The following is a 13,936-nucleotide window of genomic DNA, read 5'->3' as shown; positions in this document are numbered from 1 at the left end:
AGTGGGTACTTTGTGGAATAGTTTGAAGAACCCTGCTATAGATGGAAAAAGTAAAGTCAAGTGTATTATACTTGGTTCAGGGAGTTTGGAGGTCTTTGTAGAGTTGAGGGGACATGGTCTTTAAAGTTCTAGGGCAAAAAAACAACTTGACTGTTCTGCTATGTTGTTATCAAGGTAACACAAAATAAGGCTGGATTTAAAAAATATTTATTGTGACTGAGTTATAAGTATCTATGTTGAAAAGGAGTGGAAGTAGTTGTTAGGCGAGGTGATACTATGGCTCAAGAGGACAATTTTAATTATGTTTAAACAAAGAAAGAAGTAAAGCGAAAATTGTTGTGTTAGTTTGATTATATCAAACAGGGTTACATGAAGTAAAATGAGACATTTGAGCAAGGCTAACTGCTCTATAAAAAAATGAAAAAGAGTAGCAAGGGCATGAGCTTCTTTCAGCCTATGATTTGATTCACCACTTCTTTTTCTACCATGGCAGAAAGGTTATGGTTACAATAGAATGATAATAATAAATGCCATTTGAATTATTTGTATTAATTCAAATGTTTCTACTCTTACAAAAGGCTGCAAAGAAAACAATAATGACCTCAAATTCATTGCAACTAGTTTATCTGAGATTTAATTTTGTTATTGATGGATGGAAACAAGAAGGGCGGGAAAAAAATGGCATTTTAAGGGCTACTCAGGGGTAGCCAATTTTGGAAGGTCCCATATCTGAATGGTGGTAAATCCATATTGGATGGCAATGCAGTTTGAAAAAATCAGTAGAGGATAGCAACTGTAACTGTATCTTTTCTTTAAATTTATTTTAAGGCTGTGGCCTTAAGGGACCAAATAATAGACAGACTGTGACTGAAACCCATCATGTGAGACATTCGGTAAAACATATTAGACGCACAGGTTTGAATAATGCATCCCATCTCATCTTTACTGACCGCATATTCATGTGCATGAACAAGTCTACGCGGACAAAGGCTTATAATGTCTGAATGCAGTTTGAACAGACAATTTAGTAAGTTATGCGCCCCAACCTAAATTGCGCTAATGGCTTATTCATGCAAATGGGAACCCGCCACTATTCCTGACACATTCCAATGGCGCGTTTAGCTTTTTGACCCATTACAGGCAATATTAATCTCAGGTTGTAGGGCTCATTTCCAAAGTGCCGCCCGGTAATGAGAGATCAGAGGCAAGGTTTTATCATAGGCAATAAAACATGAGGGCTGTGCATGTGTGTGCATGTGTGTGTGTATGTGTGTGTCTGTTAATAAGACCTCCAGAGGATTGGAACGCGACAAAAGGCATGGGATGAGCGTCAAATAAAAGGCCGGGCCAGACACATGTAGAGCGTGGAGACAATGAGAGAATTGACTAAAGGGAGGTAAAATCCAGTGTTCTATTTTTGTTCTTAAATTAACTAGGTTGTTTTTTCAAACGACAAGAAAAGAAACTGTGACTTTAATGTCATGCAACTTCACTTAAGTTGCTTGATGATAAATATGTATATATAGAATATTTCAAAAGGACTGAAAGAAGGATTTTAGAATTAAGAATTAGAAACAATGGTGTGATTTGGAGAGAAGTGTGTACAGGAATTTAGATGGTTAGCTCAATGTGACTTAAAAGTTACACATTGTTTTTTCTGTATAACATAATTTTATCAGGATTGAAAATTAACAGTTGAAAAGGGAGGAGTTTAGTTTTTTGTTATTTATTTCTTACAAAACATGGCAGGTGAAAAAAGTCTCATTATCCTATTGGTTGCTTTGCCATTGGTTATTTCAATCCGTTTTTCAAAGACGGTATTGTCTATGCAATAGGGAACTATTTGAGCGTGTAAATCTTCAAACTCCTAGACGCGGGGGTGCACCGCTCACTAAAGCTAGTAAAACCCTATTTAGGGATGCTATGATATTCTCTTTTTTTCTTTTTTTAAATGAGAAATGTTAAGACTGCTAGTGTAAAAAGGCCTAGAAACACTTGCTATTTATTTCCACCTCGTAAAATACTTTGTCAAGGCATTCATCAACATTCATTATTTGTATATTATTACATGACATAAGGTTAGAAATAATATTCAAACAATAATGGCAACAATAGAGTTTTTTTTTCGCTATAATTCGCCTGTTTTTATGATTATGGAGTCCATATTTTGCAAAAGTAAAAAAAGTATGTATGAGAATGTTGTGATACTATTGAGAAAACAATTAGGAACAACACAAAAGAAAAACATAGAATCAATTTACATACAAATAAATAAAACATCATATAGAATTCATTTTAAATAATGTATACCCTAAAAATGCAGTTGTAGCTTTACGTCAACACGTTATGAACTTTCATAATAAATGTATTAGTGAATAATTTTACATATAGTCTTCCTCATTTGTTTACCTGTAGTTGTTTATCAATAATTTTCTACCATAACTACATTTTTTCCATTGAATATCAAATATTATATTGGAATTGTTTGCTCTTATGTTTCCGATCACACATTTTCCATTTATATTAAGATTGAAATTATACAGAATTCCCAAAGCAACACCATTGAAGTCATCACAGGAAGACCTTTTTTTTTTTCATCTCTTCCGGGAGGTCACAAATGGAAGCGGAGAAAAAGTGGATTGTGGAGCAGCTGCACTTGATGGGAGTGCAGCCATCCCAATTTATTTAGATTGGCCCTGCTTTATGCATGCCTTGGATCGGATTCCCTTAGGAAAAGCGTGCATTCTGGATAACAGTTGGAAATGCAAAAAATGTCAGCTAAAATTGGAAAATGAAAGCCTCATGGACATTTGTGTACACCTGAAGGTTAACGCTGATAATTTTGTACGAACTTAATTCACGTATTCCATTTTAGCTTTTGTGTGGCGAAGGAGGAATCTCCAAGGAAACCAGATTAAAGGCTTCCATGTGAGCGTCAATTAATGCTCTTCTCAATTACTGTAGGCAAATCATTGTTTGAAAGCAGGCAATTAGCACAGCTCCTCAATTAAACAGCCTTAAAATTCCTGCATTTTTGCTACACCTGACATTGAAATGAAATGTTGACACAATAGAATGGCCAGGCAAGAAGTGTTATATTACTGAAATTAATCATTCATTAATTTTCTGAACCGCTTTGTCCTCACTAAGATCGCAGGGGGTGCGGGAGCCTATCCTAGTTGATTTTGGGCCTGAGGCGGGGGACACTCTGAATTGGGGTACTCGGATGTTTGGTCACCGGTCTTTTGGTCGCCGGACGTTTGGTCGCCGGACGTTTGGTCGCCGGTCTTTTGGTCGCCGGTCTTTTGGTCGCCGGTCTTTTGGTCGCCGGTCTTTTGGTCGCCGGTCTTTTGGTCGCCGGTCTTTTGGTCGCCGGTCTTTTGGTCGCCGGTCTTTTGGTCGCCGGTCTTTTGGTCGCCGGTCTTTTGGTCGCCGGTCTTTTGGTCGCCGGTCTTTTGGTCGCCGGTCTTTTGGTCGCCGGTCTTTTGGTCGCCGGTCTTTTGGTCGCCGGTCTTTTGGTCGCCGATCTTTTGGTCGCCGGTCTTTTGGTCGCCGGCCTTTTTGGTCGCCGGTCTTTTGGTCGCCGGTCTTTTGGTCGCCGGTCTTTTTGGTCGCCGGTCTTTTGGTTGCCGGTCTTTTGGACCCTTTTGGTCGCCGCTCAAATGGTGACAGAGAGTTTACTGTTGAAGTCAGCTCTCAAAATTTTAATCATGAGAGAGTTTAATATCTAAGTACTGTTTAATATTTAAGTACTGTTTAAAATCTAAGTACTGTTTGTAATCTAAGTACTGTTTGTAATCTAAGTACTGTTTGTAATCTAAGTACTGTTTGTAATCTAAGTACTGTTTAAAATCTAAGTACTGTTTAATATCTAAGTACATTTGACCGGCGACCAAAAGACCGGCAACCAAACGTCCAGTCACGCTGAGTTGGTGTCCAGCCAATCACAGGGCACAAGGACACAAACAACCATTCAGGCCCACACTATTAGTTGGGAGTGTCCAATCAGCCTACCATGCATGTCTTTGGAAAGTGGGAGGAAACCGGAGTACCCGGAGAAAACCCACTCGGGCTAATGGAGAACATGAACTCCACACAGGTGGACCGACATGGATTTGAACCCAGGTCTCCCACTCAGCTGTCAGGGCGTCCTCATAAATATGTATTGTCCCCTTGTTAAATAAATCAAACTTAAATTCAATTTGCATAAACACATACTTTCTTCCAAAATATAGAGCTAAACTTATCTTGAATCTTTAACACTATTCTGGGGGTGCACGTCATGATTAAATGATTTTGCTGTGGTGGTGCAAAGATGAGTGTGCGAAAAGTTGAGGGTTTGATCCTGGTTGAACTTAGTGGTCCTTTGGGAGCTGACTGCGAGGCGCTCGAGTGATCTCCCCATGCCTGCTTGGGTTCCGGGCAGCAGCATGGAGCGATCAAACACGTTGACTTTGCATTCCCAAAGTGCAGCATTTTCCATCGCGTGTCGAGACAGAGCACACGCTGGTTCACATATTGTTTATTCACAAGGCAAAGAATTACGACTCCGGATGAGATTTGGGTTTTTTTGGCTTCCGTAATATTTTAAAGGGGAGAGATCAACGTATAAGTGGATACTAAAGCACTTTCTAATTCTTTTTCTACTTCTAAAAAGGGAGAAGTGATAATATGTACTGTATTGTGTAAGATAAAGTAGAAGAAATTGAGCAAAACCATTGATTATTTGCAAGGGAAACGATGCTAAGGGTTCATTTTAGGAGAAAAAGAAAAGAAGAAGCTCTGAATCAATCAATTTAATCATGATATCTTTCCTGAGTGTATTCTGAAGAAACTTGACTCATAATTTGTCTGCCGTTTAATGGTCTGCGCCCATAATGAGGCAGAATTTATGACACGGATCTTTACGAGCTGGGTAAGGACGTCCTCGGCAAAAAAAGGAGTGATAAACAAAATTAAGCCACCACCAAAAGTGCTGTTATTTTATCCCTTCAACTAAAAAATAGCACAATCTTTTGTCTAATCTGATTTCATCATCTAGTTATAATATAGTTACTTTTTAACACAATATCCATTTATTTTTATCTCACTGTGGTCACTCGCAAGTGAGCTAGAGGCTATCTTGATTTATTATGTGAAAAATAACTGTCTTTATATTGTATATTGTGTGTCATAAAATTATCACTTTAGGTAAATCAGCTAATTCTAGAAAAAAATAAATGTTGTGACATTTCCTAAAAAAAATGCACGATCGGGTAATTAAATACTGAAAATTATTCATAGATGTGAATGTGATTATATATGATTGTTTGTGTGGTGTAATTTGTCTGTAAACATTCCAGGTTTACCCATGTAATGAATGACCAAAGTCAGCATCCACTTCACCTATGGTAAGTACACAAAATTGTTGTTGTTTACTGTATTATAATATACTGTGCTGTAAGCAATGGATGTAAAACATTTCATCAAAGACACTACATAGCAGGATGAGCACAGAAACCGTGTTACACAATGGCTGCTGTACGCTTAGAAAATAGTCTCTTGCTTCGATCTAGTGAGTTTTAGAGGCAACTGCAGGAGAAATAGTTTACAACACCAATCGGTTAGCTTGATGCACCTTTAAAGGAAAAAACAATACTTGTGGCAAATTATACAAGCAACAATTTTTATTCATAGTTGTTATTGTGACAACACTGTTTGGGTTTTCTCCGGGTGCAACTGTTTCTTTTTTACATCCCCAAAACAAACAACATCCAATTGACATGCAATTTGGATGTTAATTCCCCTCTTTTACTAACTACTAATTACACGTATTCTCTGATTATTACTAAAGCTCGTTTGTGAGGCTGAGTGGTTAGCAAATTGACCTCACAGTGGGGGACCTGGGTTCAAATCCAGGTCAGTCCACCTATGTGAAGTTTGCATGTTCTCCCCGGACCTGTGTGGGTTATCTCTGGGTACTCCAGTTTCCTCCCACATTCAAAAAACATGCATGGTATGCTGATTGGACACTTTAAATTGCCCTTAGGTATGACTGTGACCGTTAAAGGTTGTTTGTCTCCTTGTGCCCTGTGATTGGCTGGCCACCAATTCAGGGTGTCCTCCACCTACGGCCTGAAGTGAGCTTGGATAGGCTCCAGCACCCCCCGCGACCCTAGTGGGGATAAAGCGGTTCAGAAAACGAGATGAGATGTTTAAATTATAGTTGGATGGACTGTGATGATGATACCCATCCAAGATGGCGGCAGCACCACCCACCCATTCTCCTCCTCCTCCTCCTTTCTCCCCAATAGGGCATCTACGTATACAATGTCTGTGTCGTGAACAGTATGGCAGGCATGCATGTGAAGGCTGGCGGAGAAATATATCGGTTTTTCAGCTAACCCTAACTGATGAAAAAATAATAATTGGTTCGCGAACGTGGCTAAACATCACAGCGGAATGGACGAGGAGATAAAGCTCCAATTCCCATCTCTCCCCGCTATAAAAGATGAGCTCCCGGTGGGTCCTAAACGGCTGGCTAACCTCAGCTAGCCGCTGCTAAATAAATCTCAAAATATAAACTACGCCCGTGGCACGTGTGGCATTTAGGTGGTTGGAGAAGATAAAGTTCGAACTGCATGTTGTTTAAGTTAAAGTTACTTATTGCCCAATAAATTTTACTTTAAATATTGCGTTAACGGTAACTAGCATAGACTGTTAGCATTAGCGTCATGTAGCATTGTAGTTGCCATTGAGGATGGCTTTTAGGTCCTACGTCTTAAATTGTAAATATTATCTTTTACAGGACTGGGCTTATACAATGAGAAGAGAAATGCAGGTATGTTCAGACATAACTGTACATTGAGTTTAGTGGGGATCTATTCTATAACCTAATCGTGGTTTTGGATACAGAAATGGTACTAATTTTATTATTATACATATTCTATTTTCAAATGTTTGTTTTTCACTCTTTTGTTTTGATAGGAAATTTTACCGGGACTGTTCTTGGGTCCTTATTCTGCTGCAATGAAAAGCAAGGTAAATACATATTCTAACACAGTTGGATTTGTTGACAGTGCTTTTTTAATCAAAATAATAATAATATTATGTTTGTTTTTGCTAGATGCAGATCCTGGAAAGACAGGGCATCACACACGTCGTGTGTGTACGGCAAGACATCGAAGCTAATTTTATCAAACCTAATTTCCCTCATTCATTCAGGTACGCATTATAAATTCATACAGCCGTGTATTGTTCCAGTCTGACAATGTTGTTGTTCTTTGTATAGATACCTTGTGTTAGATATTGCAGACAATCCTGTGGAAAATATTATACGATTTTTCCCTACGGTGGGTTTGATTGCTCTTCAACTTTTCCACAACATGACAAGTTTACATGTATAATGTACCTATGTTTTTTCTCCCTACAGACTAAAGAATTTATTGATAACTGTTTAGCAACGGGAGGTGAGGTCACATTTGAAATCATGGTACAACCAACCATAAGACTACCGTTTGTTTCCTCCCTTGTTTCAGGAAAGGTACTAGTTCACGGTAATGCAGGGATCTCAAGAAGGTAGTTTTTTTTTTCATTCAAAATTTACTTTGATGGATTTTTTGTTGACATTTGTTGTTCCTGTTTGGCAAGATGTTAAATAATTGCAAAGTAATGAATTTGTGATCAGTGAATATGCAATAAATGAGGGATTAATGTGTTTTTTTTTTACTTGCAGTGCTGCCTTAGTGATTGCCTATTTAATGGAAACATTTGGAATGAAATACAGGTGAGTCTTTGTTCTCTATTGATATTGTGAACTCTAAAAGGACACACTAGTAAACATTTTTCAAAGTAGACACGCTAAGTAGTGACATTTTTTATTAAGGCTATGCATCAATTAAGACACTGGTCATATTAAAACATTCCTTACAATGACTGGTATAACATTACCATAATACATAATTTTCCCACAATCAAAGTCAAATAGAATTTCAGGTAAACATCTTAGCCTGCTAGATCATTTCAACCTACCATGGGTTAGCTGATCTCCTTTAACCAATCAGCAATGAGAATTGTATGGTAAAAACATTATCAGAATATTATTGCTATAAATAAATGTATCCTCAATCTGTGTGTTCACTCTAGGGATGCATTCAGTCACATCCAGGAAAGGAGGTTCTGCATAAATCCCAACATGGGATTTGTTAATCAGCTTCAGGTGAGTTTCGATTTATAAACCCGGAATATAGACATCGTTGGCTGCCATAGAAAGTTCTGAACCTCCAATGCTGTCAGCCCTCGTAGTCAAAAGAGATTAACTTCTAGCAGTCACTGGCAGTAGAAGATAAGCATTCACAGTCAGTCCTACCAGTTACAATGTTGTCTGTGGCAGCCAATGGGTTAAATACTAAATACTATAAATTCAATAACAGATACAAATTCATTTTGAAAAAAAAACAAGATTACACCTCTATGGTTAATTTTTTTGTACAATGCCCTGACATGTATTGTGTTTTTCAGGAGTATGAAGCGATCTACCTCGCCAAATTAACCATTAAAATGATGTCATCCATGCAGCTTGGCCGCTCCTTTTTGCAAGGAGGCATGACAGGTACATAGACGACATCCCATTTCTTTAATGAATCTTTTGTTGCAGCCGTGATTCTTCTCCAACTAAATCTTCTGACATTTTCTTGAACAGGAAGCCGTAAGCGCAGTCTGGAGGAAGACGACGACTTTGGAGCAATGCAGGTCACGGCAGCACAAAATGGATGAGCCTTGCTTATATTTAGCCACGTGGTGTGTTGCACTGTTTTTTTTCCTTTTTACATTTTTAATCAGATTAAAAATGTAGATATTTGAACCTTTTTCTAGCAAGGGGTCAGGGGCACTCATGTCTGAGACATGGCAATCTCTAACGGGATTAAACTATTTAGTGATTTTTTTTCCTTCTTCTTGAGCTTTATGCACTGATGGGAGACTTTTTGCAGTTTTATAGTATTTAAAGCATTTTTGCATTTGCAGCAGGACAGTATTGCAATAATGCACTTTCGATACTTGAAGTTGTGGAGACTAGCAGATTGGGGTGAAAAGGGATAGGGGTGGGGACATCACTCACAGAAGGATGCTTGTTGCCTTTCTTTTGGTGTCATATGATTAACAACTAATATCTTGCTTGATGTTAGGACGAAAATGTTCCATAAAATGTATAACTGAATACATTTGAAGTTATCTGTTTCATCTTATGCCTTTGTAGAGCACTTATTTTGTTATGAAATAAGTTTAAAGTGGAATTTGGGAACATAATCAGAGTGTATTGTTTGTGTAAGTTTTCTAAATTGTATTTACTCGTGAATATTGAAACTAATACATAGTATATTTTGACTGAGGGACAGATTACTATAAATGCTTCTACAAGAAAACAGTGTATGTCCATATATATACTGCAGATTCACACCAAAAATATTCACATGTAAAATTAACATAACCATAAGGCACAGTTATCAGATTGTGATAAAACTAACAGGAATAAATTGCTACCTTCTGATTTTATTCAGCTCTGTACATATTTGGCAATAAATTACATTATATACATTTCCCATGTACAGCTAGAAAAAAAAACTTAAATATGCATTTACAAATAATTCTGTATCCATATCCCCCTTCATGAAATTTGAGCAGAATAAATATAAAATGTTAATATATACATCAGATACATTTCTGTTGACTTAGATTTTTCAATCTTGTAGGATTTACACCATCATTAATAAGACTTTATATATTCAGCATGGTTAATGCATTATAAATGGTTCTTTGGTTTTAAAGGGGGGGAAAAGTAAATTAAAAGTTGCTAATCCTTTCTTCGGAGCTCTGACAGTGTGAGGTAGCCATGGTAACCAAATAATAAAACATGGGCGCCGGTTAGGGTGGCTTCATCATGTGTTAGTTTACTAAAGACACTCCTCAGATGACTCAAATGTTATTTTAAAAAAAAAAAACTCCCGTACACCTACCACATTGTTCTCCTCAGCTGAAGTCAGAGGGCGTCGTGCAAAAATTTTCTCCAGGCTCAGACGTACTCAGTTGGAAGCGCGACATTGCATGTAAGTCTCATCAGAAGCGACGTAACCAAACTTTTGGTAAAAAGCCACATTTTTGGGAGCACATTCCAGTGTGATTTTATAGCAACCAAGTTTTTTGCTAAGGATCACAAGGGTGGACATTAACCTGAGGAAGAGGAATAAATAGGTGTTGTTAGAATTGGAGGAGGAAGCGGCAGTAAATGATCATGACCGGCTTTCCAATTTAAAATGATTGGAAGTTTATCGCCATCACGTGTCAGATCAGTTGTACTCACAGTTTTCCAAGCTGTTTGCCTCGGCATACATCACTGACCACCACCTCCTCTACTCGGCCTCTCTGTAAACAAAACCCGCACAGAGATCCCATTTAAGCTCAAAGTCTAGTGTTAAGCAGCAGAAGAGTTATATTATAAGCAGAGCTGCTATACATCAAAGATCATATTTCGTTGTGGGTAAAGAGGCTTTTCTGATTTTATGACCCTATTTTCTAGTGGCATTTACCAGCGACATGTACAAAAATAAAAGCTAAATATAGTAGCTCATTTTCTAATGCTTTACAAATGCTTTCTGTTTTGCAGTAATTTTGATACGCATTGAGTAGTCTGGAAAACACTGGACATTTTGTAGTATTTGGCAACTCTGTATAAGAGGTTCGAACTTACCTTTGCACAAGAGTGAATGAATTTATGCTCCGTAATCAACGTGGCCGTGGCCACAATTTGTCCCAGATTGGTGTCTTCCAATACAACCACATAGTAGTCTCCTGTTTTTTTCATGTGTTCAAATTTTTCTGTAAGTTTAAAAAAAAAAACACATTTTTACTGTAAACTCAGCATGAGAAGCCAAATAAATTTTCGATGATCTAACTCAATGTGTCGGATACATTTATTTTTATATATACTTTTTAAATTGTATTGTCTAGACTATAAATCTGAGTTTAATTTACACTGATAATAAAATTGCGTCCTAAAGCAAGACTATTCCTCACATTTTAGGAACAGTTTTCCCTCAAGTAAACCCAATCATTAATATTACTTTTAAAAATATCATTACACAGAATTAAATAGTTGCATAACCTGGCATCAACATTACCATCCCTCCCAACCGCATGGCACAATAACACCATACGAGCTAGCCCTGACTCGCTTCCTTTATCTTATTAAAATCCATTACAGCACTTTAGGTTAACAACAGAAAATTTGTAACATGCACACACTTTTTACTCACAGTTCTAGAAGGTTCTGACAACTTGCTTATCCCAACTTTGCATCCACAGCTGCAGTAAGCAGGTTACTGTCCTCCTTGTAGCTTTACCCTTTCTAGGGCCCTCATTTAACTTGTTGTTTGCCATTGTTGGCGCTAGACGTGGGCGTTAAATTTTGTAAGAGCATATTGGCAAGCCTTCATGTTCGACTTGTCTATCAAATGTTAATATTAGGGCCTATATGGCACAAAAAATGTGATACTCAAGTATGTGGATGATAGATCTTTATCGTTTTATGTTTTCTTTGTTTTTTTTAATCACCATAAATAGTTACCTAGCCCTTCTAGCGTTCACCCACTCCGTCAAAAACCACTACGGTGTAATTTTATTCGCATTGAAACTAAATATAAACCTTACACAGACTCGTTTTATCTGTCTAATGATAACTAATAATTCAATCTAAGCATACAAAAATGCTTACACAAACGAATCGCTATACGCAAGGTAACTCTACCTCTTTATCGACCAACAGTGCCCTCTAGGGGCTGGTTACTGGTAATGTTTACCCTTGCCCATATTGGGCAGTGCCAAATCAAATTTAAGAATGTAAATTCTCATTTTTTTAACATTATTTGAGTCGCAGAAGTATAAGCCCAGCCCAACTATGAAAAGTGGAATACAGCATGAATAATACGATAATTGGACTTACTTATAAACAGTTCTGCAGTGATGTCACCCGTCTCGGTCAACTGAGACAAAACCTTTACGAAGCCTGAAAGACAAAAACACAAAATACGTTGACTATTTTTGCTCCATTGCTTCATCAGCCACAATTTCAGACAAATCAGATGGCTCACAATGGGCCACTCACCTCTGTTGAAGTCAGCGGTGCAGAGTGGCCTGAGCACCAAGCCTTCACCTGGGTTGGTAGGAGAGATAAGGGGGGAGAAAGAGACACTGTTCTCGCTCCAGTCTAACTCCTCAAGTAGAGAGGGCTCAAACAGAGGAGTCTCGTCTAGCAGCATTCCAGAACCTCGACCTAGGATAAATACGTGAGTTCACACAGTGAATACACACCCAAACATTTTTGTGCATGTACATGACTGCTGGTGTGTGTGTCGAAAGACAGCCACGATTTTTATTCCTTTATATATTTTAAAGGGGGTGGGGTCTTTCAACACAGTAAGAGTAAGTTTGTTTTACGCCATTGAGAACCTTGACTTGTCAAACATCACTTTTGTCAATTTTACCAAGGTCAAATTCAACCTAGTTTTAATATACATACACAGGTGTGGTTAGCAAAAAATCAACGTAAAGTGAATACGTAATAACAAAAGTTCTACTAATTTACTGTTTTGCTCTATTTTGTTTTGATTTTAGTTGCACCTACTTTTTGTTTTACATTTTTAACCAATATTACAAATCTAAAATATTTTGTAAACCTACACCTTAATTTTGAAGACCTTACAACTGTCATTAAGATGTACTAAAATGACTCTTACATCAATTTTTGTAATACGTGGCAGCATGACCCTGGAACAGATTGTTTCCATTAAAATTGGGACACTTCATTGCTTCAGAAGTTGCTCAACAATGGAAAACTATGACTCATAAAATCGTATTTCTCTCTTACGGATGTAGACTGAATCCCAGACCAGGATATCAACTGGGATGAGAGCCCATCCCATCAAGGGCACATTCAACAAAACCCAAACACATGTAAGTTATTTAAAGGTTAAGGAAACTGGAATCACTCATAATAGTATGGAAGAGAAAACATGACACATTGTGAACTACTAAATTGTATTATTTTCCTATTATTACCATATCTTTGTTATCTTAGATGTAGATGGAGTTCCTAATCTCCTCAAAATTAAACTTTCATGAAATTATGTCTGAACCTAGAAATTATTCTTTCTTATCTAAGATGAGTCAAAACTAATCGTTAGTCACACACTAATAAGACCAATAAAATGCAAAAGGAGCGTCTATAAATCATTTTCAAGAACTGCTTAATGCTATTGAATGCAATCTTCACCTGTCAAACACGTGCGATAAAAAAACTTGTTTTTATTTCAGTGCAAACCTGTGTTCAAAGTTCGTTTGGCATTCCATGCCCAAATAAATCATTAGTCATTAGTCGAGTTTTTGTTTAGTTTTTCCAAATATATTTCCAAAGAAACGCTTTATTTAGACGATGAATGGCAGGTAGAAAGAAAAGGTAGCATTTCTAAATGTATAGTAAGAAACAATATAAACAGGTTGTTATTTGACGATACTAACAAACAAGAAAGTGAAAATTGGTGACCACGCATGTTAACCAATAACTTAACTACACGGTGAACGACAGGCGGCTGCTAGCCAGCTAGTTATGTACTTACCGGTTAACCGCAACAACAAAAAAACTGACGGCAGGATGGAAAAAATTCCGCGTTAAAATATAGCTGCTTCGTTGTTAAACTCCTTTATAAATTGACCAGCATGTAAATCGGCGCAATTCGCATTCGATAATAAGCATATTTTTGATTGGCCTCGGCCACACCACTAGTGTGGGTGTTAGTGTTTGTCTCAATGTGACGTGGCTAACTTCCTGGTTGTCGTAGGCGCTTTCCGATGACGTCATTCGGTAGTCAGTACATGTGTATAGTCAGAGCATTTTAGAAGGCTTTTT

At 37.6% G+C, this 13,936-nt stretch overlaps 3 protein-coding genes across 5 annotated transcripts in view; 2 read left to right on the top strand and 1 right to left on the bottom strand.

Moving 5' to 3' along the window:
* Window positions 1-5,391, top strand: part of mdga1 (MAM domain containing glycosylphosphatidylinositol anchor 1) — a 212,743-nt gene extending 207,352 nt beyond the window's left edge. For all 3 annotated transcript variants that reach the window (XR_013325792.1, XR_013325790.1, XR_013325791.1), the window contains one exon: window positions 5,343-5,391. The gene's annotated coding sequence lies outside the window, so the exon portion shown is untranslated. The remainder of the gene's footprint in view (window positions 1-5,342) is intronic.
* An 897-nt stretch (window positions 5,392-6,288) lies between these two features.
* On the top strand, window positions 6,289-9,963 carry styx (serine/threonine/tyrosine interacting protein). Its single transcript, XM_077712587.1, has 11 exons — window positions 6,289-6,501; window positions 6,788-6,820; window positions 6,967-7,020; window positions 7,106-7,203; window positions 7,271-7,331; window positions 7,412-7,448; window positions 7,518-7,557; window positions 7,715-7,765; window positions 8,125-8,197; window positions 8,500-8,590; window positions 8,681-9,963. The coding sequence occupies exons 1-11, from the start codon at window positions 6,442-6,444 to the stop codon at window positions 8,752-8,754; spliced, it is 672 nt and encodes a 223-aa protein (XP_077568713.1). The 5' UTR covers window positions 6,289-6,441; the 3' UTR covers window positions 8,755-9,963.
* gnpnat1 (glucosamine-phosphate N-acetyltransferase 1) lies at window positions 9,509-13,859 on the bottom strand. Its single transcript, XM_077712588.1, has 6 exons — window positions 13,647-13,859; window positions 12,137-12,304; window positions 11,975-12,037; window positions 10,724-10,851; window positions 10,337-10,398; window positions 9,509-10,206 (listed from the first exon to the last, which is right to left on the bottom strand). The coding sequence occupies exons 2-6, from the start codon at window positions 12,288-12,290 to the stop codon at window positions 10,059-10,061; spliced, it is 555 nt and encodes a 184-aa protein (XP_077568714.1). The 5' UTR covers window positions 12,291-12,304; window positions 13,647-13,859; the 3' UTR covers window positions 9,509-10,058.
* Window positions 13,860-13,936: the final 77 nt, after the last annotated feature.

This window comes from Stigmatopora nigra, chromosome 3 (genome assembly GCF_051989575.1).
Source record: "Stigmatopora nigra isolate UIUO_SnigA chromosome 3, RoL_Snig_1.1, whole genome shotgun sequence".
In the NCBI taxonomy this organism is placed as follows: domain Eukaryota; kingdom Metazoa; phylum Chordata; class Actinopteri; order Syngnathiformes; family Syngnathidae; genus Stigmatopora; species Stigmatopora nigra.
The sequence above is the reverse complement of the archived record's forward strand: the minus strand, read 5'-3'. Positions and strand labels throughout refer to the sequence as shown.

Coding starts and splice junctions, on each gene's coding strand:
- styx (XM_077712587.1), top strand. CDS start 6,442: ATGGACGAGGAGATAAAGCTCCAATTCCCATCTCTCCCCGCTATAAAA. Junction 7,204..7,270: donor AATTTCCCTCATTCATTCAG/GTACGCATTATA, acceptor TTCTTTGTATAG/ATACCTTGTGTTAGATATTG. Junction 8,198..8,499: donor GATTTGTTAATCAGCTTCAG/GTGAGTTTCGAT, acceptor TGTGTTTTTCAG/GAGTATGAAGCGATCTACCT.
- gnpnat1 (XM_077712588.1), bottom strand. CDS start 12,290: ATGCTGCTAGACGAGACTCCTCTGTTTGAGCCCTCTCTACTTGAGGAG. Junction 10,852..11,974: donor CACTGCAGAACTGTTTATAA/GTAAGTCCAATT, acceptor TTAAACTTACAG/AAAAATTTGAACACATGAAA. Junction 10,207..10,336: donor GGCAAACAGCTTGGAAAACT/GTGAGTACAACT, acceptor CCTCTTCCTCAG/GTTAATGTCCACCCTTGTGA.